General features: G+C 36.3%; 1 protein-coding gene across 1 annotated transcript; it reads right to left on the bottom strand.

Moving 5' to 3' along the window:
* Positions 1 to 12,033: 12,033 nt before the first annotated feature.
* On the bottom strand, positions 12,034 to 14,365 carry Gm21242 (predicted gene, 21242). Its single transcript, NM_001373884.1, has 2 exons — positions 14,255 to 14,365; positions 12,034 to 13,137 (listed from the first exon to the last, which is right to left on the bottom strand). Exon 2 carries the CDS (start codon positions 12,854 to 12,856, stop codon positions 12,173 to 12,175), a length of 684 nt encoding a protein of 227 aa, NP_001360813.1. The 5' UTR covers positions 12,857 to 13,137; positions 14,255 to 14,365; the 3' UTR covers positions 12,034 to 12,172.
* Positions 14,366 to 24,464: the final 10,099 nt, after the last annotated feature.

Consider the following 24,464-nt stretch of genomic DNA (forward strand, 5'->3'; position numbering starts at 1 on the left):
CAGATGAACTTGTTGTTTCCTCCTATGTTCTCTTTATCATGACAGTCTGTTCCTCGTGAGTGTTTGCCATATACATCTCTTCCTGAACATTGATTGTGTCAGGAGTTTTGACAACTTGACTTAAAAATAAGTATTGTAAGTGTACATCTGTCTCTCCACCTCTTCCTCTTCCCCGTCCCTCCCTCCCTCCCTCCCTCCCTCCCTCCCTCCCTCCCTCCCTCCCTCTCTCTCTTTCTCTCTCTCTCTCTTTCTCTCTCTCTCTCTCTCTCTGTGTGTGGGTGTGTGTAGGTGTGTGTGGGTGGGTGTTGTGTCAAATATATTGCTGTCAATTTTGCCTTCATGTATTTTTTTAATGTGTGTGTGTGGAATGATTTTTCACATTAAAAATTATTCTCACTTTTCATAAATTTCAGTGTAATCTTCAATTTTAGTGAGATAAGCTTCCAAATGGCTTTTTTTCTGGAACTCAAGAAATTGGAATGCTCCATAGTTTTATGACCTGAGTGAGAATTGTCAATAGGTTCCCAGTGATGCTGTGGGGCCATACTTAAGATCTGTGTAGCAGCTAGAGGAGCCTCTGTGTTCTTTGAGCCCTGCATTTGGAGAATAACTACAAATTGTTTGTACAGTTGGCTCTAGCATAGAGACTCTTCTTTAAAATTGTTTTCTCTTTCTCACTAGATGCCATGCATTGGAAAGTCCTTCCACATGGAAACTACGGACCATATTGAATGGTGGAGAAAGGAGATTCACAGTAAATTATAAATGAAGAAAACAAAAGTTACAGCCCTATAACTGATACTTCCACAGCTAAAGCTGTGTGGAAGCATGGAGAATGTTGGAGGACTTGCAAAATTTGTTTGGATCTCATTCCTCCTCATTGCTCACATAATTTAGTACTTAATATCCTCGTGATTTCATAGATATATTTTTCTAAATACTTCTTAAGTTGTGTGAATGTGTGTAACTCTGTGAATGTCTCTGTGCATATCTCTCTTTCTATGTATATTTTTCTCTGTCTCTGTGCCTACTTGTGTGTCTCTGTGTGAATGTTTATGTGCATGTCTCACTCTGTATGTCTAAGTTTCTCTGTCTTTCTGTCTCTGTCTGTCTATCTATGCCTCACATCTAAACTCATTTCTTCTCCTTGCTTACCTTCTTCTTCTATTGTTTTTCCTTCTTTGCCTTATCCTTCTCCTCCTTATTCTTTTCTCCTTCGCCTTCTCCTCCTACTCCTGTTTCTTTCTTTCTTTCTTTCTTCTTCTTCTTCTTCTTCTTCTTCTTCTTCTTCTTCTTCTTCTTCTTCTTCTTCTTCTTCTTCTTCTTCTTCTTCTTCTTCTTCTTCTTCTTCTTCTATGCCTTTGACTTTTCCTTCTCTCATTCTTCTTCTCTCCTTCTCTCCTCCTTATTTAACCTTCTCCTTTTCTACTTCTCCAAGTCCTCCTCCTTCCTTTTGCTCTTCCTCTTCCACTTCTCTTGTTCTTCTTCCTTCTCCTTCTCCTTGTCGTTCTGCTCCACCCATTCCTCTTCCCTTCCTTCTTCTCCTCTTCCTCTCCATATTCTTCTCCTTCTCTTTCTTTTTCTCCTTCTACTTTTTTCTCTATCTCACCCTCCCTCACTCCCTCCTACCCTTACCCTACCCTCCCTGATGCATTCACAGACTCTCCTCCAGTACTACTGGTAATTTGAATTTTGTCTTGCCAAGCTATGAAGACAAGGATGGTCTCCTGAGGCATCCCCTGTTACTGGTCTTTTCCATATGTCTTTTCAATTGTCCTTTCACTGTTTTACAGATTTCTTCTAAGATCATTTTACCCCACCCCACCTCCATGCCTTGATTTCTTCTGGTGGGAGTCTCCAGAGTTTCAAACTCACATCCTCTCTGATGGTGTTCTGCCTGAGAAACCACAAAATCTGGAGGCTAGAGTTAAATTTGATCATTGAGCTTGGGGCATTGTGCTATGTACCAAATGCCTGGTCTCCAGTCATGCTGAAGTCCTTAAACCTGATGAAACCTAATGGGTCATAATTTTCACCTACATGGGAAGGAAGGCATTTCCTCCGTATTTCTGGAACCCTGGCTCCTGGTGAATTTACCATACCCACAAGCACTCCCGCCCTGCAGTGGCTAATGGCTAGCAGTCACATACAAAATGACCAAAGGTTCTGATCTTCAGGTTAGATAACTTCTAGTTACCTAGCAACAGCAAGATAACGAGCCCAATATATGAGAGGCTACTTGGCCCTACATCAGTCTCTCATTCTCTCTCTCTCTCTCTCTCTCTCTCTCTCTCTCTCTCTCTCTCTCTCTCTCTCTCTCTCTCTCTCTCTCTCTCTCTCTCTCTCTAACTTTTACAATCCGTACTCTCTGTAAACTTTTACCTCTTTCTCTAAGCGTTCAACTTTCTTACTCTCTAACTTGCTTTCTGTCTTTCCTTCTATGTCTTTCCCCATCTCTCCTTTTGGCCATGGCAAGTCTAACAATCTTTTTACTCTTTTTTTTCTCCTTGCTGTCTAAAATAAAGCTCTAAAACATTAGACTGTCTATGTTTTTTAGGCCCAATATGGGATGCCAGAGACAAAGAACCTGGTACCATTGTCTTCCCCTCGTTCACCCCCATCCGTGTAGTTTCAGTGGATTTACACAGCCAGATGCACAATCAGGTATGCATGGTAATTATCCTTCACTCCTCCCATGTCAGCCTTCACAGAGCACTGCCGTCCATGTTCTCTCTCACTTCACCAACTTGCCCTACACCCACAGTTTCACACTGGACACTTAACATTACTACAAATTATTAAAATGTAACTGCATTTAAATTTAAAAATCATCTCCTCATTTGAGTTGGTAACAATCCAATGCTTAACAGATATTTGTTAGTAGTGCTTACCTGTTGACATTGATACCATGAACTTCTTATTACTTCTGGTGCTATGTGATTTTTTTTTCAAGCAAGATGAGGACTTGAACAATTTCTGAAATCATGTCTTTGGACTCACAGCACTTACGTGATGTAGATCTAGTTTCCCAGAGACTTCCAGTATCTGTGATGAGCCATGAACTTGGAACATCTGCAGCATGACCCAGAGTTTCATTGGGCTGAGCAGAGAGATCTCAAGATTTGATTGCTTTCTCTGTCCAAAGTATATATATACGATTAAATTACAACTGCATAGTGGTTTTTATTACTCTGTGTTATTATCATTTCAAATCCTCTTATTTCTTGGCTGAGTTGCTAAATGATACCTTGTTCTGTGAACCAGCTGCCATTTTTGTTCTAATGCGATTTGATGGATCTTTTCAGCTTTCCTAGTTCCATTTACTGAGAAAGGTAGCTTCTCTCTGAGGTTATGGTCTCAGAAGTTGTTGGATGTTTCAAACCCTTCCCTGGAATGTCTGGGACTCTGCAAAAAAGGAATTAAGAATTTTGAAACAAAAGTGAGGAACTACTTGGTGTCTTCTTCTTGTCCTGTGAAAATTCTGAGATCCATTCTTACAACTGGAAATATTCAAACACATTAAAATTATTCTACAATGAGAAAATCAACTGCATTATAATCCTGATACTTACTGACACATGAGTTATAAGGATGTTCTTTATTAAAAAATCTTACACTCTTTATTTCGTTCTAGAACACATTTTCCCCCTTTTAACAGCTGAAAAATCTATTTTACTTCAATTTCATTTTTAAAAATCCGTATTATTTTAAAAATTTTAGTGGTAATTGTAATAAGTATCTATAAAGTGTTGCAGATGGATCATGCCCCCTCTTTATGTGGCTAATGGAAGGTTATTTTAAAAAATTCTTCCTAATGAACATCTATTCTTGTTGTTGTTTTTGTTGTTGTTGTTATTGATGTTGTTAGATGTTATTACTTGACTTCAGGAATGTTTAATGCTAATGAGGGTCTTATTGTTCTCCAGATGTCTCCTTTCACCCTCCCAATATATATAATATATATATATATATATATATATATATATATATATATATATATATATATATATGTTTGTAAAAATGTGGTGAGTCTCTGTATGCACATTATCAAATGTTTCTGATTCAACTTGTGCACAAAGCAATCTACATTTTGTCTTTTTACATTTGTGTTCTTTTGCAGGGAAATGAAATACCAAAGCCTATCTGAAAGTAAGGATTTTTCAAAAGTCTCATTTCCTTGGGAATTCTAAATAAAAGTTTATATTCATTATGGAGAATGTATTATGAGCTTGTCAAGAGCATTTGAATATGAATTTCTTTCCTGTTATGTTTATTTTTCTTTGGTGATTTGAAGTGGAAGCTACTCACAGGAAAAAAAAGAGAGGTATCTAAAACTACTTCTCATTATCTCACTTTCTTTAAATTGAGATTTCTGATGTTGAAGAGGAATGAAGTGAGTGTGCAGATTTTGTCCACATAACTCCTAAAAGAAAGAGCAATAGTCATGTTCCACAAACACATGTATTCAACACCCCAATTAAATTGCATGGGTACTGGCTGAATCTAAAGTCCCTGTAAATGAATGTGTGTGTGTGTGTGTGTGTGTGTGTGTGTGTGTGAATGTTTCCATGTGTGTGTGTGTCTGTGACTCAGTATATCTAGGTGTATATGTACATGTGTGTGTTAGGATTATATTGCTGTAAACAGACACACTTATCAATGCATGTTTTATTAGAAAACAATTTAATTGGGGCTGGCTTACAGGTTCAGAAGTTCAGTCCATTATCATCAAGGTAAGAATATGTCAGGATCCAGGCAGGCATGGTTCATTTGGAGCTGAGAGTTCTATAACTTCATCTGATAGCTGCTTGGAAATGAATAGCTTCCAGGCAGTAGGCAGAGGGCCTGAAAAGTCTGTTCCCACAAAACACCAAATGTGTTTTTGAGTGTTTATGTGAGTATTAGTATGGGTTTTATTGCCATGAAGTGTCACCAGGATCATAGTAAATCTTGAACACTTTGTAACTTCTTTTCAGAGGTTTACTCCATTATTGTCATGGCTGGAAACATGGTAGCCTTCAGACAGACAAAGTGCTGGAGAAGGAGATGAGTTTTAGGTCTTGATATACAGGAAGCAGATGGAGACTGTGTCAAACTGGGGATTGCTTAAGGACAGCAGACCTCCAAGCCTACCACCACATTGTTACATTTCTCCCAACAAGATCACACCAACTCAACAAAGACACATCTCCATCAGTGTCCCAACTACTCCACCAATGTCACACCTCATGAAACTATTTCACACTTCCTGAGAGTGCCACACCTATTGGCACTATTTATTTGGGCCCATTAACATTATTCTTAAAACTGTTCAATGGACAAAAGGTAACTTTAATGAAAGAAATAAAGAATGTTTCAAAAAATAAACAGGAGTATGTATGTCTTGGTTACTGTTCTATGCTGTGAGAGACATCATGACCAAACAAACTTATAAGAGGAAACATTTAATTGTGGTCTTAGAGTTCCAGAGGGCAAGTCCAGGATATCATGGTAGACACCATGGCAACACAGAGGCAAAACATGTAGAGCAGTAGTTGAGAGCGAACAACTTATGATGGAGATGGCAGAGAGTAATGAAAGAGGGAGAGAGAGAGAGAGAGAGAGAGAGAGAGAGAGAGAGAGAGAGAGAGAGAGAGAGAGAGAGAGAGAGAGAGAGAAAGAGAGAAAGAGAGAGAGATAGAGAGAGTCTGATGGGTTTTTGATATTTCAAGGCTCTGTGACAAATCTCCTTTAATAATAAAACAACTCCTAATTCATTCTAGACAGCCCATCACCCGGAAAACTAACACATTTGAACGTGTGATCATCTGTGGCACACAATTATTCAAACGAATAAAGGAATGAAAAAGAAAATGATATCAACTAATAAGTGGCCATGACACTTGGTAGTATAGTTTATATCATTACTTTTCATTTCTCTCAGGTTAGGGTTATTTGCATAACATATTTCTGATCAGCAATCATTCTCAAATAATCCAAAGGCATCCTAACCCCACCACACACACACACACACACACACACACACACACACATTTCTACTTGATTAACGATATTGGCATTACTTATTTTTATGGAAACATATCCCTTATTCCTGATTTAGTTCAAATCGTGGGAAATGTTGATGTATAATTAATTCCTATTCATAATGGGATAATACAGAAGTCAACAATATTGAATCCATTGTTCCTTGGAGCTGAAGATTTTCCATCGATTTAGTAAAATATAAATATGATTTTAAAAGAAGGCAACACCCTGAAAAAGTCTTATTTTCATCTTTTCATTATTTACAGACCATTCTGTGGTATAAATAGGAATCTAGAGGAAGAAAGGTGTTTAAAGTCACTGACACACACACTTAACTTAGGTTTCCTTTGCACAGGAAGAAGATATATCAATCCTCTATATATGGAGAGTTTCTCCAGGACCATTAATATATAAAAGTCTTCAGGTCTCTAGGTTAAAACAACATTGCTTTTGCCTATAATTTATGCAAAGTAACCTCTTTTATACAGTTATCATATTGATGTGTGTATGCATACAGAATTATACAGGTAAGTCCAGAGGATAGGGAAGGGTATACTGTTTTCTGCTACTTCACTCCCTAATTTTCCCCTTATGACAGGGTTTCTTGCTGAGCTAGGAGTGAGGCTGACATTCAGGAAGCCACAGTCATTCTTCTGTCTCTGCCACTCCAATTCCTAAGCACTGGTGTTTAGGTGAATGTTTGACCAAACTCTTGGCTTTACCACTGGGCCATCTCCCTAGATTCTTCTTTATTTTAAATAACCTCTGGATGACTTTTGCCCTCAATGTAATGAAACTGCTCTATAAGAATTTGTTATTTAGAAGATGGCAATATAAGTGGTCTGTGTGTGTTCAGTACATGGTATATTAAGAACTACTTTCCTTAATACCTTGAGAATTGCATACAAATATTTTGATGGAATTTACTTTCCAATTATTTTAGTAACTCCTCCCAGAACAAAACCTGTCCCACTCCCACCTAACTCCTCCTGCCAACTTCATATCTCGTCTTCTCCCCTTTGTTACAACCCATTCAAATCATTTGTGTTTCCCATAAACTCTTAGACATCTGGCTTCCAGTAGAGCATGAACAATCTATAACCTTCAAAGTCAATACCTTTGATGAAAACTTACTATTCATCCTTCATCTACTCTCTATACCTTATCAGATAGCGATAAGGGATAGTGAGCCTTCCCATTCAGTGATGGAAGACAGAATGTCCTGATTTTGTGCAGAAAGACACAGTTTTTCTCTTACCTCTGTGCCTTACAAGATTTTCATTCTCTTCCTTGAGGATTTCTAAGTTTCAGCTCCTCTACTTCTTGCCTCTTTCTGTGAGTATTTGTGAATATGCATGTGTGTCTATATTACAGATGTCTCAGTATATATACAACTCAACTCATAGTGGGATTTTGCAATTAACTGCTGGCACTATCTCACACTAGACCATATTCCTTAATGCAGACTTGGTGTGGGTAAGTACCAGAAAGGAACTGGAGATTGCTAGATATCTTCAGAGTTAGTTGTAGTATAGGTGAAGTTTAGACTTCTGACCTTACATTCTGGCTAGCCCCTATGGGATTAAGATGCATGGATAAGGGATCAAGATCCTGAACTTGGATTGCATTTTTCTCCTTTTTGAACAAAACAGAGATATCCTTGAAGAGATAGATGGATCTTATCACTTTGTTTCAAATAAAGAATTCTGTGGTTAAATTGTTTTGAAATGTCAGTCATGGGTCTTAGATGAAGGCTTTGGTCCACAGTACAATGTTCATAGGTAGTACAATATGCACTCTGAAAAGTCATTGGAACATGAGGGCTTTAATCAATGAGTTAATCAATCAATGGATATACAAGGAATGGGTAAGAAACTTGTAAATGAACGCGGTCATTTGGACATGTCTTCAAAGCTGTTTATTGTCTTTGGTCCCTTCTTGTGTTAATGCTGACTAGCTGCCAATAATTTGAACAATTGTGCTGCTTCATGCCCCTTTCATATTCATGTGATCATGGATCCTTCTTTCATTTGTGATAGTAACATGTCAGGTTCAGAGGAAACATTGCTTAATTCTTTAATTTTTTTTTCTAGAAACGGCATGCTAAGTGTAGAACCAATGTTACCTAGTTGTTGTAGTTGGAATATTCAGCCATGGTATCTGTTGTCTTTGAGACTCAAGAACTTTGCTGCTACCCACACCACTGGTCTTTCTTCTGAATTCACTATTGTATTTTAGTAGATTTCAATATCATATGAAGTACCAGAAAATGAGTGAAAAATGACAGTGGTGAAATGTGTTTAGAATCATTAAATTACACACTTAAAAATAAATAAATCAATGGATTTATTTAGTATATAAATCAAACTCCAATAAAACTTCTGAAAAGGCTTAACCAAATGTGATGCTTCTCATGTGAGTTGTTATTTGTCATAGCACCTGTGATTTAGCTGTTAATAGTAGTGGGTTTTATTACTTATGAATCAGACACCAATACATCCATGAAGGGGTTACACTCCATTCCCTCAGGAGAAAGAAATCAATTAAAAGTCATTGGATTTCTTGATGAGAATTTTTCTGGTCAAAGCTGAGTTGGCAGGAAGTTGGACAGACTGGGGTGTCTCCCAGAAAGTGTAACACAAATTAGAATGTAGGTGTTGTGAGGCTATAAGGCATATTCACTACTTGTCACCTATTATTGAGTATTCTTGCTGTTGGAGGTACTTACCCTTCACTTCTGCCATGGAGGGAAGTGGGTCTACACCCAGGCAGAATGAGGAGATTGTGATGAGTAATGTTTGTGTGGGTTATGGAGCAGGATAAACCTTAATGTGCTGGGATTTTATTTATCTCCAACTTGACAATCTAGCGTCACCTTAGGAGAGAGAACAATTGAAGAATTGTCTCTATTCACTTGGTTTTTGGGTAAGTCTATGGGACATTTTCTTCATTGATGGTCGATGTGTGAGGGTAGGCAACTGTGGGTAAGCTCATCAGTAGTCATTTATAAAAGGAAAGCTTTTACTCTGTATTTAAAATAAAATATTCGATCAAGCCACATGATTTTTGGTGGTTTGAATAAGAATATACCCTATAGATTCATATATATGGATATTTACTCACCAGGGATTGGCAGTGTGTTTAAGGATTAGAAGGAATGAGAGAAGATGTGGCTTCATTGGAGGAAGTGGTTGTGTCAATAAGTGTGGTCTTTGAGTTTTCAAGAAACCAATGTAATGGCAGAATATCTGTTTCTGTCTAAGGATCAATAGTTCTCTATTGCTCCAGTGCTGCGGTCACTGACTTGATGTTTGACTAAACTTCTGTAAGTGTAATCAAGCCCCCAGTTAATGCTTTGTTTCATAATAGTTGTTTTATCCATGATGTCTCTTCACAGCAATAGAACAATGACTAAGATAGGGTCAAGCAATAAGCACTCTTTCCTGGTAATGCTTCAAGTTCCTGTTTTGCCTTCCTTGGTAATAGTCTGTAACATGTAAGCTAATAACCCTTATATTCCCAAGTTATGTTTGATGTTAGTATTCTTCAGTGTGAGAAAGAAGCAAACTAGAACAATTGCATGTCATTATATACATGAGAATATCTTACCTTTAAATTAAAATAAAATATCTACACATTATTTATCCTTATAGGATAAGTGACAGTGGTAGTATTAGATATTTTGTTCCTCTAAGAAATTGTCTTACTTAAGGTTTCTATTGTTGTAAGAACATACCATGTCCAAAGAGCTAATTCCATAGCAAAAGTTTTATTCAGCTTATATTCCACATTGCTGTTCATCATCAAAGTAGTTTGGAAAGAAACTGAAACAACACAGGTTCCTGGAGCCAGAAGCTCATGCATAGGCCATGGAGTGGTGATGCTTATTGACATGCTCCTTAAGTCTTGCTTCCATAAGGAGCACAAGACTACCACCACAAGAGTGTCCCCACCCACAATGAACTGGGTCCTCTCCCACCAATTAAGAAAATTCCTAAAAGCTTGATCTTAATGAGGCATTTTCTCAACTGAGGCTCCTCCTCTTGCAAGACTCTAGATCTTTTCAAGTTGCTATGAAACCAGTATGGCACTCTGAATGTAGTTGGCCTATGAGGAGGTGTGGCCTTGTAGGAGTGGGTGTGGCCTTTTTGGAGGAAGCATATCACTGTGAGGCTTTAAAGCTCTGCTCAGTGTGGAAGACAACATCCCTGCATGCAGAAGACTCTAAGCTTCCTCTCCACCACTACATATGCCCAGACACTTGCATGTTCACTTCCTTGATGATAGTGGACTGAACCTCTGAAACTGCAATGAAATGTTGAAAAGCCCTAATGAAATGTCTCTAATGAGTTGTCTTAGTCATAGTGGTTTTTCACAGCATTGAAACCCTAATTAAGACATCCAGCTAGCATAGAAACTCTCCCAGATATCAAAATTAATCAACAATAGAGAGTATTTTCAAGTCATTTGGCATTCAAACTTATTCTAGAGAAAAAACACAAATGATTGAGTCCATGACAAGCCTGACTAAAAACAAAAACAAAAAACAAAACAAAAACAAACAAACAAAAAACAAACAAACAAACAAAACAAAAACAAACAAAAAAACCTACAACAACAATAAAACCAACCAACCAAACAAACAAAAGAAACACTCAGAGTGCATATGGGACCCATTAAGACCCCCATGAAGCACAGGGGCTACTCAGGAGTAGTGACCAACATATTGGGCAACCTCATAGAGTTTGAAACCCATGAGAACTGGCATAGAAAAGAGATCAGCACATATGCATTGAGTACACCTTCACTGTTTTATGAGAAGGAGGTCACACATAAATTTGAGAAAGGAATTTATAGGGAATAGACAGGCTGAAATGGTACATAGGTATGTTGGGAGTCAGATATTTGGAGGAGAGCCAGGGGAACAGGCCAGTGGTGAGCTTTTTGATGGTCATCTGGGGCACTCAACAGAGACCTCCAAAAGATCACAGGATTCATCCCAGGCAAAGATTGCACAGGGAAAGAACTCAGGATCCACGCCCCACCATATATTATCTCACAGTTTATTCATTTTCTCTTTTAAATTACTCTTTGATCTGATCAGCTGGCTATTTGTTAAGAAACCAAAGAACCTAATGTGGATATGCCCAATTTTAACTATTTGCACAAAATTTCTATTCTTCCTGGGTCTCCTGCTTCACATTTTGAGAACTTCATCTTAGAATTCATTTGTCCCTCAGTGTCCTCTAGTCCTTTGTGTGTCCTTTATTGTTTTTAAAGGTCACCATCAATTTAATCTTTCTTAACTTCTACCTGGTCTCTTTTCTGCATGTTAATATTGGATTTCTTAAAAAGATATCTTAATGGGAATAGAGAGATGACCATGTTGTCAAGAGCACTACTGTACCGCAAAAAAAACTGGATTTGTTTTCTTGAATTCATATCCAATGGTTAACAATCAGCTTTAATGCCAGCTCCATGGGATCTGACAACTCATGTCTCTGTGGTCACCTATACTCTCAAGCTCATGCCCTACTCCCACCCATATAAATAAAGATAATAAATCTTAAAATGAGAGACAAGTTTCATTTGGTTTCATTATTCAAATGAAACCTTATTTTGTCTGATTTCTGAATCTCTTTGGATCAGTTTTCTGGGTTGCACTTTGTGTAACAAGGCCACATTCCTTTTATCTATCACTCTTTCCCCAACTTGTTGTTTCTCCCTCAGACTTCATACCAGAGATTCTATCTATGTCCTGTCTTTCTCCGCTTCTTCCTAAAAATCCATTTTTTGCTGCCATCCCTGCTCCTCTAAGTCATATCTCCAATTCCTTGCTCACTATGCAGACCACAGAATCTAAGTCCTGTCCATTTTAGCCTGTGTGATATTAGATGTATGCACTGTTCACAGCCTGCATTGCAACTTTCATCTTCCTTTGATGTTCTTTCTACCATAGTCCATCTCTTCCAACAAAGTGTTCACTAAAAGCATGTCATGTCACACGTATTAATTTTTAGAACAAAACAAATTTTATTGACAAAGATACTGAGGTTGTCAAAGACCCATAGGTACCCAACACAGGAAAACAAACATTTTTTTTCAATCCTATAAGTTTACATTTCTGTACTTTGTGATTTTTTTCAATTTAAGTGATATTTGACACCAGAGTATAGACATAGATATGGAGGTCACCGAGAAATTTGATAAAGTACACAGTAGGATTGGCTAGAACTTTGTAAACAACCTTTCCGAACTTTTTGGATCCATCATCTCTGGTGTACTGCACCCAGGAACCTATTAAGAAGTCATTGTCATCACCTGATCTCACCCCAGCCAGAGGGGTCTCTGGAATGATGTGGAGGTTACCTTCCTTGTAGTCATCCAGGAGCTGATAGACGTAGAGGACCGGATCCTTCTTGTAGGAAATGTAAAAATAGTCCTGTAAGAATGGCACCTGGGCTAGCACCATCCCACTCCAGTTGTCCTCAGAGCCATCTTTCCCCTCAAATTTGTGTTGTACCTCTCTGCCAACCAGTGCGCCTGCGAGGTGGACCTCCCTCACCTGAGGAAAATCTACTTTGTGAGGCAAGACCTTAAGATTTAAAATCCTCTCATCGCTGTGGAGCTCCTGTCCGTAGACACTGTCAATTCCGTCATACTTCACCAAATAAAGAGAAGGGTTTGTTGGCAGTTGACCTAGAATGATGGCCTTCCAATGGGTGACAGGCTCATTACCTTCCTTCCACCCGTGAGAAATTCTGCAGCCAACAATATTCCCCAGGGCCTGGGAAGAATGCTTCCTCCTACTCTTCTTCTTGAGTGATGTCATGCTCAGACTCTTCAGATGTATTGTCTTCTACCTGGCTGTAGACCTGTTGTGGTAGATCACACTGTCTTGTGGCTTCCATTCCCTTCAAATATCATACTTGCTCATTGCCTGGGACTGAAGATCTTGCCCGTTTAAACCAGACACAATGCTGTTGCCTCTGTCATATATATGAATTCCTGATGGGCAATGGTTATGGGTTGAGAGTGAATGCTGGACCAAGACTCTTCTCTAAGAGAACTTCTGAGCAGGTGAAGAAGATTATGCTAAACAGATTTGAGCTCCTAAAATTAATTTTATAAAAATAAGAAGTTAATAAGTCAGCCATGGTGGTACACACATTTAATCCCAGAACTCAGAAGGCAAGGACAGGCAGATTTCTAAATTAGAGACCAGCCTGGTCTACAAAGTGAGTTCCAGGGCAGTCAGTGCTATAGAGAGGAACCCTGTCTCAACAACAACAACAACAACAACATCAAGTAAAAGAAAACAAACGAAAATCAAACGAAAAACAAACAAAAGAGAAATTCAAACAAAAAATAACAAAACAAACAATCAAATGGAGAAGTTAATAGGAAGTGGTAGTGACCCATAACTTTAATCATAGTACTCAAGAGGCAGAGTGAGGCAGACCTTAGTGAGAGAAAGACTAGTCTGGTCTACACAGTGAGTTTCCTGACAGCCAAATCTAAACATACAGAAACTCAAATAAAATTAACCAAGCAAGCAAACAAACAAACAAAGAAACAAAGAAACAAGGGAAACAAGGAAATAAAAATAGTGTAATTAACAAGTAATTCTCTAGAGCTCAGAATAACATACTCAGATCAACATTTATTTCTTCAGACCTGAGTAAATTTGTCTCTGATGAGGATCCTCTCCTTGAATTTCTATGTCAATTTAGGTGGTGCTATGACAATTACCCCCAATGATCAAGAAGAAGAGAAAAAAAAAAAAAAAAAGGCCAGAGTGGTCACCATGATTCTCTTGTACGCGTAAGCTCTGAGCTAAGTTCTTGCATTCACAAATATCTTCCCAGGGACACAGCACACCACTGTCCTTCTTTATTGTTTCTCCTGACCCAGCTTCAGAATTATTCGATGAAGCCATTGCATCACTGAACTCAAGAACAACTCAAAAAGTCGAGGCAATATCAGCCTTTTAGAACTAATAACTTCTAACATGCACATGGACAAACAGGAGCTTTGGCATTTTAGTGGAATTGTGATCTAGATATGGTTAGCAAGGATAATAAATTCAGGAGATAAACTAACCTAGACCATTCATCTACCTTGCTAATAAACATGGGGAAAGTAGAATGTACAGTAACTCACTGTAGGAGAGAAAATTTTTAGCTTTCTGTAGCTATGAGGGTCCCAATTACTTCATAAATGTACTTACCCATAGAAAAATATCCTAGTCGTCAAGATCTCCTGATACAGACCAGGCACCAAAAGCCTGTGGGAAAAAATGACCTGGCTTTGACACACCACTGTGAAGATAGTGAACTCACCTTGAATGGATTCTAGCGCCTCCAAGTGGAATAGATGCGCAACCTCCAGCCAGTGCTCTGTGACATCACCCTAGTTCAGCTTACATCATAGAACCCCTCTCAGGCTGGTTCCTTCCCTAGTTACACTCAGAAACATTCAGCATCTCGAATTTACCTTTTCATATGGCCTCCTAGAAATAATAAATGAAATCCCAACTGAAAGGCCTGATGATCTGAGTAATATTCTGCCAAAGAATTACACCCTTGCATGGTTTTTATTGTTTGGTTGTTGAATTTTTATTTATTTGTTTGGTTTGTGTTTTGTTTTGTTTCATTTTTGTTTTTATTTTTGTTCTGAGAAAGTCTTCGGTTTCTGCCTTGACAACATCCATGGTGGTTATTTTTCATGTTCCAACCTTTCCCTTGGTTATCTTTAAGCTGTGCTTCTTATCATAAATATTGCCAGATTCTTTGAGGCAGCACACTGGATAGCACACCAATTTTCACTTTATGAAAACCCACAGTTAGAGGAGGACTATTTTTATGCAAACAAACCTGGAATTTGACAGGGTTAAATGACATGTATTGAAACCAATGGCAATCATGAATTATGGATTCTTTGGAAAGTAAGAGGACAACATAGATCTTGGGCATGCTTACAAAGTTGTGATAAAATTAAAAAAAAAAAACCTGATATCTCCCAGTCATATTTTAAAGGTTTTTAAAATTTACCAGCACTTCTGATTATAAGTAATTTCATAGATTAAATGCAGTAAAACAGGATGAAATAGATGAGGTAATTTTACTTTTGAAATATGTGTAGACAGAATACTGGACACAGGTATGTATAAAATTTACTTACAAATTAGAGGACACTTTAATTGTTCATGGCACATAGATCTTCAGTTCTTCAAAAAAAATCCTTTTCAGTACCTTCCACGGTCCCCACCGTACCCTGTACATCATCTTCATAGGATATGACACTATCCATAGAGAGCTAGATCCTTCAACAACAGTCATCAAAAAAAAAAAATCATTCCTTAAGGTGTGGCCACAGGCCAATGTGATGGAGGATCTTTATCTGAGATTCTATCTTCCCAGGTTGATTTAAGTTCACAAAAAAAAAAAAAAAATCTAAGAAGGACCACTACATATCCATATCATCAATATTGATTGCCTCACTGTATGAAACATACATGCTATGGAGTGATTTAAGATGTCAACTACTGGATGAATGCCTTAAAAATGAGAGACAGAAGGAGAGAGAGAGAGAGAGAGAGAGAGAGAGAGAGAGAGAGAGAGAGAGAGAGAGAGCGAGAGAGAGAGAGAAATATATTTCTCATCTATGTGTATTAGTGCAGCGCTTTGTTTTCAAAAAAATGGATGGAATGATTAAATACTATATATTAGGTTAGACAAGTAAAACTCAAAATGACTATTGTAAAAATATAAATTTAATAAGGGACATTAAAAAATAGGAGGTATTTTGGAAGAGTAAGCGCAGCAGGAGGGGGGAGATCTGATAGCAATGGAGGATAGTGGGGAGGATGAAGATGGTAAAAGGACACTGTAAACCTGTGCAAAGGGTCACAGAAAAGGCCTGCGACTTGTACACTTAAAAAAAACACTGGTATAAAGTAACAGAGTCCAAATAATATTTTGATTAATTTGGGGATTATAGCTTCAAGACACTAAAAAATATATTTGTATTTTTCAACTCACTTGTGGTTCTTGCTATGTTGAACATGATATGGGTGACAGGATATGGTAAGGTGCTTCAAAGTTTGTGTATCATTTATCATCAAATGCACATGTCACTCAGTGAGCTGCAAGGCTATCACAGGGAAGGAGGTATCTAAAGATCTTAAGTGTACATGACGTAGGGAGAATAATGCCCCCACACTACTATAGATGTTGAAATAATCATATGTTTTTCCCAAAAATAATTTTCTGAAGATTAATCCCCAGGTGTGAATTTTAAATAACTGCCCTAAAGTCTGGATTTAAGATTCCTTGAGAATCTTCCAAAACAAAAGGAAATGAAGAATCTTGGTGCTGTAATTGGAGAAACAAGAGAAAAGCAAACAAGAATTCATCACATAAAAACAGACAGAAGAAGTAGGAATAAAGACATATTTAGGCAAGATGAATAGTGAAGTAGAGATTAGAGCAAGCAGAAAGGACTGAGGAGATAGCTCACTGCTTAGGCCCACTGATTGCTTTTGCACAGGACCAGGGTTCAATTTCTAACACCCACATGGTTGTTCACAACCACCTGCAATTCTAGTTCTAGACGATCTGATGACCTCTTTGGACAACACACACACACACAGACACACACACATGCACACACACATATACTCACCCACAGAGAAAAAAAAATATTTTAGAAAACAATTATACAAACAAAAAGGAGTCAAGTATAGTTTTATTCCCCTTTAATACCAGCACTCAGAAGCAGGCTAAACTTTGTAAGTTGAATGACTGCCTAGCTAATAGGTGTGTTTTCAGAATTTTATTTTTCTCTTCTTTTTCTTTTTTTTCTTTTTTTTTGTATTTTAGGACTATTTCAGTATTTGTTTAAAGATTCTAGATTTTTTTTTCTTTTGATTTACTTTTTCTAAGGTTTTAGGCTTTTTTCGGGCTTTTTAGTATTTTACAGTTTTCAGGTTTTTTTTTTTTTAGAGGGGGGGTGTGCGGGAGGGTAAAGCCCTTTGTGTTATTTAGAGTTTTAGGGTTTTAATGGTTTTTAATTTGGTAGGTTTTTTGTCCTTATAAGTTTTTTGTTTGTTTGTTTGTTTGTTTGTTTTGGGTAGGGTTGAGGTTTATTTTTATTTTATTTATTTATTTATTTATTTATTTATTTATTTATTTATTTATTTATTTATTTAAGGTATTTCAGGGTTTTAGGGCTTTTTAGTGTTTATAAATAATTTTAGGATAATTGTAGTTTTTTGTGTGATTTTGTTCTTCTTGTTGTGTTTTGTTTTGTTTTTGTTTCTTTTTATACTTTTAGTGTTTTATAGGGTTTTAGGATTTTGTAAGGGTTTTTTGTTTTCTTGTGTGTGTGTTTGCTTTTTTTTATAGGCTTAGGATTATTTTTTTGTCTTAGGATTTTAGTTAATGTTTCAGGGTTTTGTAGGTATTTTGGGGGAGGGTAGGATTGATTTTATAGTCTCAGGATTTTACTTAGGGTTTCAGGGTATTGTAGGTTTTTTTTTGTTGTTGTTTGTTTGTTTGTATGTTTGTTTTTTTGTTTTGCTTTTTTAAGCGGGTTTTCAAGGATTTTATTTTGAGTTTCAGAGTTTTGATGTGTTTTTAGAACTTTTTAAAGGAACTTTTTTTAGGGTTTTACAGTTCTTGTGGGTCTTTTTACTGTTGTTGAGTGAGTTGCCAGGTCACTGCATTGCAATGTAAGCCTGGTCCCAGCAACTTTTCTCATAACACTTGTACAGTACTGCTTTTCAACTTGGCTTTGTTACAAGGTTTAATGAGTGTCTTGGTCTGAATAAGACAACCTCACTTAGGCTTATATGCTTGACTGCTTGATTCCCTGGTTAATGGAAGTGTTTGGGAAGGATTAGGAGGTGTGGCCTTGTTGGAGCAGGTGTGATCACTCCTAGTAAGGAGTGATCTTTAAGGTTTCAAAGTCCATACCAGGACTTTGAAACTATGTCTCTGTCTCTGTCTCTGTCTCTGTCTCTGTTTCTCTCTGTCTCTCTCTCTCTCTGTCTCTGTCTCTCTCTCTGTCTCTCTCTCTCTCTCTCTGTATCTCTCTCTCTCTCTCTCTCTCTCTCTCTCTCTCTCTCGCTCTCTCTCTCTCTCTGTCTGTCTCTCTCTCTCTCTCTGTCTCTCTCTGTCTCTCCCCCTCACTCTCTCTCCTGGCTGCTTTCAGATCAGGATTCGAAGCTCTCAGCTACCTCTCTGCCACCATGCCTGTCTGCTTCCCACCATGATGATAATGGACTAACCCTTTCAAACTGTGTGCAAGCCCCCAAATAAATGTTTTCTTTTATAAGAAAAAAAAAAGAATTTTAGGGTATTTCTTTATTTTTTAGTTTTGTTTTGTTTTTTAATTTAATTAAGGAATTTTTAAAAATTGTTTTAAGCATTTTTTTAATAAGGTTTGGAAAATGATTTTCTTTTCCAGTGTTTTTGGCGATTTTTTAAGGCAGAAGAATTTGTAGTTGTTGGGGTGGTGGTTTTGTATCTTTTCATTTTCTTTTTTTTTTTTTAATTGCTTTTTATTGTCTCATTAGGGATCTAGACTTGTAGAGTTTTTGGATTTTTTTTTTTAGGGTTTTATAATTTTTTTAGGGTCTTTTTAGAGTTCTTGTGTTTTCTTATTTATAGAATTTTAGGGTTTTAAAAATGTTAATTAAGAATTTAAAAAATAGCTTTTTTGGGTCATTTAGTGTTTGTTTAATAATTTTAGGGTTTTTTAGGGTTTTAGGTTTTGCTTTATTGTTTTAGGGCTTTTTTTTACGGTTTTTAAATGATTTTAGGGTTGTTCTCAGTGTATTTGGCAAGATTTTTTTTTTAAAGGCTTAGTGTGGCTATTGTTCTTTCCTTGTTTGTTTGTTTGTGGTAATTATTTTATGTTTTTTTGGGTCTTTGTAGAGATCTAGAATTTTTTTGTTGATTTTGTTTGTTTGTTTGTTTTTCTTTAGGGTTTTAGGTTCTTTTAGTTTTATTTTTTCAAAAATTTTATGTTTTTGTTTGTTTGTTTGTTTGTTTGTTTTAGGGTTTTTATTGTTTATTTAAAGCTTCAAGTTTATTTACTTTTCTCTTCTTTTTTCTTTTTTCTTTTTTAGAGTTTTTAGGGTCTTTAAGGTTATGTCTCTAAGAACATAGAAACTGAACCTATTGCTTTTAGATTATTTATAAAATGTATTCCATTCTGAAAACAAGAAACACTATAAAGTCATTTTTGTTCATTTGCGTGTATGTCCCCAGGAGCTATAGATTATGTGTGCCTAATGCAGAGCTCTAAATATGTCTTGATCATACAGATTTAATTGTCACATCATGAAAGTTCAAGAACTATACTATAAAGCTATATCTATGTATCCTAGTTTATTCATCTTTCAAACAAATATAGTAGATATGTCACAGAGGGCAGAATTTATTGATCATGATTTCGAAAAAGGACCTCAAAAGTCATTAAATCAAGTATCTTATACTAGCCAAACTCTACCCATCTATCCAGTTCACTCCTGTAAGAATAATTGCACCTGGGTTTTGGTTCATTCTTATTAAATTCTCCAGTTAAAAAGGGTCTTTATTAGCCCCCTTCCAGCTTAGTGAAAAACTCCATTCACTCTCCTTCTGAAAGCAAAAGCATTTTTCTTTCACAGACTATGTTAATTTTACAACATTTGCCCCTGGATGGTTTCCATTTCCACAGTTGTGTTTGCCATGACTCAATATTTCATCTCTATTCAGACAACTCCTCTCATATACCACAGGATAATACACAAAGGCTCATTTGTGAGTCATGCCAAGAAAGCAGAATGAACTTGGGGGATACAGAAGAGGGAAAGACACAAGAGCAACAGAAGTATCATTAAGCTGGATACTACTCTAGAATACTGCATGCTATTCATGTATCCTGGGGATCCAGAAATTCATCTAGACTGGACCCTATTTATCCATTGGTAGGATGTAGTCTGAAGCTTAGCCTATTAACTGGCAGCTCCCAAAGCTTTGAACTGATCCAAAGATTGTTATCTTCCACACAATACCCAGTAGTATCCAAGCTACATTCCCTGTCACAGGCAAAAGCCCGGAAAAAGAAAAGAAAGCACTGTACTGTGTGCTAGGGTAGTGCTCATAGTGTCAATCTGCACGGAATCTATTACCACAAATGCAAAGGTATATGGCACAGGCAATCCAAGGATCACCATGCTTCCCATTTTATCTCTCCAGTCTATATATCCTCTCCCAACTCTACACACTATGCTCCTATTCCTAGGGATCATTTAGAGGTCTCATAAATACCACCATGTATAACCCCGGAAGATGAGAGATGTTTGAAGCACATCAATAGATTTTAAGTCTGACAATTGTTGATGTCATCAAAACAATTTTCTGAGGTGTGCTGTGCTTTTGTCAAACGATGGGGCTAGAATGGCCCTGCCAAGATCTAAAGCAGAAATACTAGTTTTTTGTTTGTTTGTTTTTCTATTATTATATTGGAACATGTCATCATCAATTGCACTTCCTCAGTCTAAAATAACAGGTGATACTTACAGTTATTTGCTGCCATCTCTAAAGTCTGGGCAAGGCAACTCCTGTGATTCTCCAAGCCTTGCTTCTTACCAGTTCTGGGCTATATGCTGTCAGGATAATGTTCTAAACAGGGAACTCTATGGATATCCAGATTTCAATAGTTTTCCCTTCAAAAGTATAGTAAAAAAATTCCAATTGTACTTTTATTTTAGTATTTCTGGTCAACAATTTCCTACTGAAGTGACAGCAATATTTACTATTTTTATATCTTTATACTAACATTATATTTCTGTTTGATTTGTAGGGGACAGGTTTATTTGAGACAGTCCTACATTACTCATGCTGACCTCAAACTTGCTATATAGCTATGGACAGTCAAAGGCCTTGATCCTCTTGCATTCAACTGCCAAGTGCTGGGATTACAGATTACAGTATCATAGCTATTAAAAGATTTTCTATGACTGATAAAAGAGGTGAGGATTTGACTTTAGGATTTCAGTATTTTTCTAATTGTAGTCATAGTTTACATTGAATAGAGTCATTATGTGAAAGGCAACAGAGATTCTGGTCTTTCAGATTTCTACTCATTAGTAGATCAGTTAATACATTTAAATATCTGCTAAAAATGTCATGGCCTACAGGAGAACAGTAGTTTAAGATCTTGCCTAGCGAGGTTTCTGATTTTTAAGAGATTCAGAAAATAGGAGTAGATTTATGAGTTTAACATGAATGAGCATGTCTTATCTAATTTGCCAATGTTATACATAATAATACAAAACATGCATTTTAAGTTTTTAGAATTATTTTCCTAAAAACATATATATTTATGACCAAATGAGCTAGAATTACTCATAACAAATATTTAATATTATAAAAAGCCTAAATTTTTTTGAAATAAAATGAAACTGATTCTCTTGAATTTATTGTAGTCTGTTATTTTGATAAGTTTTTCTGAGGTTTTTAGAGATCTAAAGACAAAATATTCAGTGTATGTTTTTATGATAATTTTCAAGTAAGTTAGTATACTGAGACTAGGATGGTAAGCCCAATGCCAACACTACAAAGAGGTTCTAGCTTTTGGTCTGTAAATGACTACAGTGTTTTTTGCCATGCTATGAAAGGTTTAAAAATTGCCTTCATTTGGAGTATTTATTTATTTTTTATCTTTAGTCCCTATCTGTTTCCTGAACTGACTCAAAATGGCAGCTCCCTCCACGTTGTTCTCATGCAGGAAATGATCTCCTGTTTATTTCAAATTGAATACCCTCCAAACAATTAACCAACCAAAAAAAAAATGGTTAATATGGTAATTGCCTCAGATCTTACTTGGAAACCATTTGATGACTACAATGATTGTTACATTAACGGGGAGACGATCTAAAATAGTTTGGTGATATTATTACACAGGATTATTTTGCCATGGTTGTTAGGAAAGTTGTTTCCATACACTTTTTTTTTTTTTTTTTTTTTTTTTTACTAAATAGGGACTAAGTTTAGGATTTTAAAACTACTTTGCTAGTTTGATTTGGTTTTCTAAAATTAACGACAGAGTCCAGATGACAACAGTAAGTAATCTTTCTCTATCTTTCAACTATACCTGAGGCTGACATATTGTAAAAACTGGTAATCCTCTCTTCATCTCTCAGCAAATGTCTGTCTCTTGGAAATTTATGATCTCGTCTCCATTAAAATTCTTAGTGGTTTTCATTGGTATAGTATGTGACCATACCTCTCTGATTTACAATTCAGTAGGACTTGAACAGAACCAAGGATAGTTAGATAATGAGACTTAATTTAGTTTCAAGTGTCGAACACAAGGCTAGTTTCTCCATTCCTAATTGATACATAGGTATACGAGGTTAATTATAAAGTTACTTACTATACCAACCACTTGTTTTTCTTGTTCTTTATCGAATTTCTCTACACCCACATACAACTTCTGAAACATATTTTTATACTGCTCATATAATTTGTTGTTGATCATGACCCTGTAAAGCAAAGTAATGAAAGCAGTCAAATTTATACAAATAGGAAAGGAACGCTCAAAAAAATTAAATTATTCTTTTCATACTATAAAAAGAAAAATAGCAGTAAAAAATCATCTAATGGGAAGTAATTGCAGATTTTTTTTCTAAGAGATTATCAGAGAAGTTTTATTTTATGTTTTAGATTTTCAAAATTAAAGTTTACAGACAGACAGATAGATAGATAGATAGATAGATGATAGATAGATAGAAAATAGAGAGGTAGATAGATGATAGATAGATAGATAGATAGATAGATAGATAGATAGATAGATAGATAGATAGATAGATAGATAGATAGATAGGTAATCTTTTTTAGTAAATTAATTGTATTTCAAAGTAGGGTTTTATTCTGTTCTACCAAATAGAAAGTCTAATTTTTTTTTCCTATATTGACTCAGTTAAGACTTAGTGTAAAACATAATTCAATTAAAATATACAAATTGCCTGATTATGTAACTGATTTTTTCTATACTGTTAAACATAATAAACTATAAAGTACATTTCTAAAACTTTGTGCAATACTTCCATATTTCCACAACAAATGTAAATCAAAATTTAAAGTCTCATTAACATTTACTTAAAGTAGAAAATACTTTTCTGTTACTCGCACCAAGCAAGTGAAAGATCTGTGTGTCAAGAACTTCAAGTCTCTGAAGAAAGAAATTGAAAATCTCAGAAAATGGAAAGACCTACCATGCTCATAGATTGGCACGATTAATTCAGTAAAAATGGTGATCTTGCCAAAAGCAATCTATAAATTCAGTGAAATCACAATCAAAATTCAAGCTCAATTATTCATAAAGATAGAAAGAACAATTTACAAAATCATCTGAAATAAAAAAAAAATCCAGGATATTGAAAAACTATTCTCAACAATAAAAGAAGTACAGGGGGAAACATCCTCGACCTCAAGCTGTAGAATAGAGCAATAGAGATAAAAATATATGCAAATGATACAAAGACAATGACTTTATTAAATACACAGGCAAATGGAAGGATATAAAATATATCATCCTGTGTGAGGTAACCCAATCCCAAAATTACAAACATGGTACACACTCACTGATAAAGGGATATTATTCTAAAAATTCAGAATATCCAAAATGTAATTCACAGACCACATGAAGCTCAAGCAGAAGGAAGATGAGAGTGTGGGTGTTTCAATCCCTCTTAGAATGGGGAACAAAATACTCCTTGGAAAAAAATATGGAGACAAAGTGCAGAGCAGAGACTGAAGGAATAACTATCCATTGTTTGCCCAACCTGTGGATCCATCCCATATACAGACACCAAACCCAGTCACTATTGTGGATACCAACACTTGCTTGCTGACAGGAGCCAAATATGGCTATCTCCTGAGAAGCTCAGCCATTTCTTGGCAAGAAAAGAGGCTGATGCTCACAGACAAATATCAGACTGATCATGGGGTTCCCAGTAGACAAGATACAGGAAGAACTGAAGGAGCTGAATGGGTTTGCAACCTTATAGGAATAACAACAATATGAACCAACCAGACTGTCCAGAGCACCCAGGGACTAAGCACCAACCCATGGTTCCAGCTGCATATATAGCAGAGTATGACCTTGTCAGACATCTGTGGGAGGAGAGGTTCTTGGTCCTGTGAAGGCTTGATTCCCCAGTGTAGGCATGTACCAGGGTGGGGAGGGTAAAATTGAAAGATGGAGGAGACCCTCATAAAAACACAGAGAGGGTAAATGGAATAGGGATTATCTGGGGTGAAACAAAGAAATGACTAATATTTGAAATGTAAAGAAACATAATATCTAGTAAAAATAAATAAATAAATAGATAGATAGATAAATAAATAAAAATAAAAATAGTTACAAAATACTACATATAA

The sequence above is a fragment of the Mus musculus genome, chromosome Y, assembly GCF_000001635.26.
Source record: "Mus musculus strain C57BL/6J chromosome Y, GRCm38.p6 C57BL/6J".
NCBI lineage: Eukaryota > Metazoa > Chordata > Mammalia > Rodentia > Muridae > Mus > Mus musculus.

Bases quoted from the DNA above. Each gene is read 5' to 3' on its own strand.
- Gm21242 (NM_001373884.1), bottom strand. From the start codon at position 12,856: ATGACATCACTCAAGAAGAAGAGTAGGAGGAAGCATTCTTCCCAGGCC.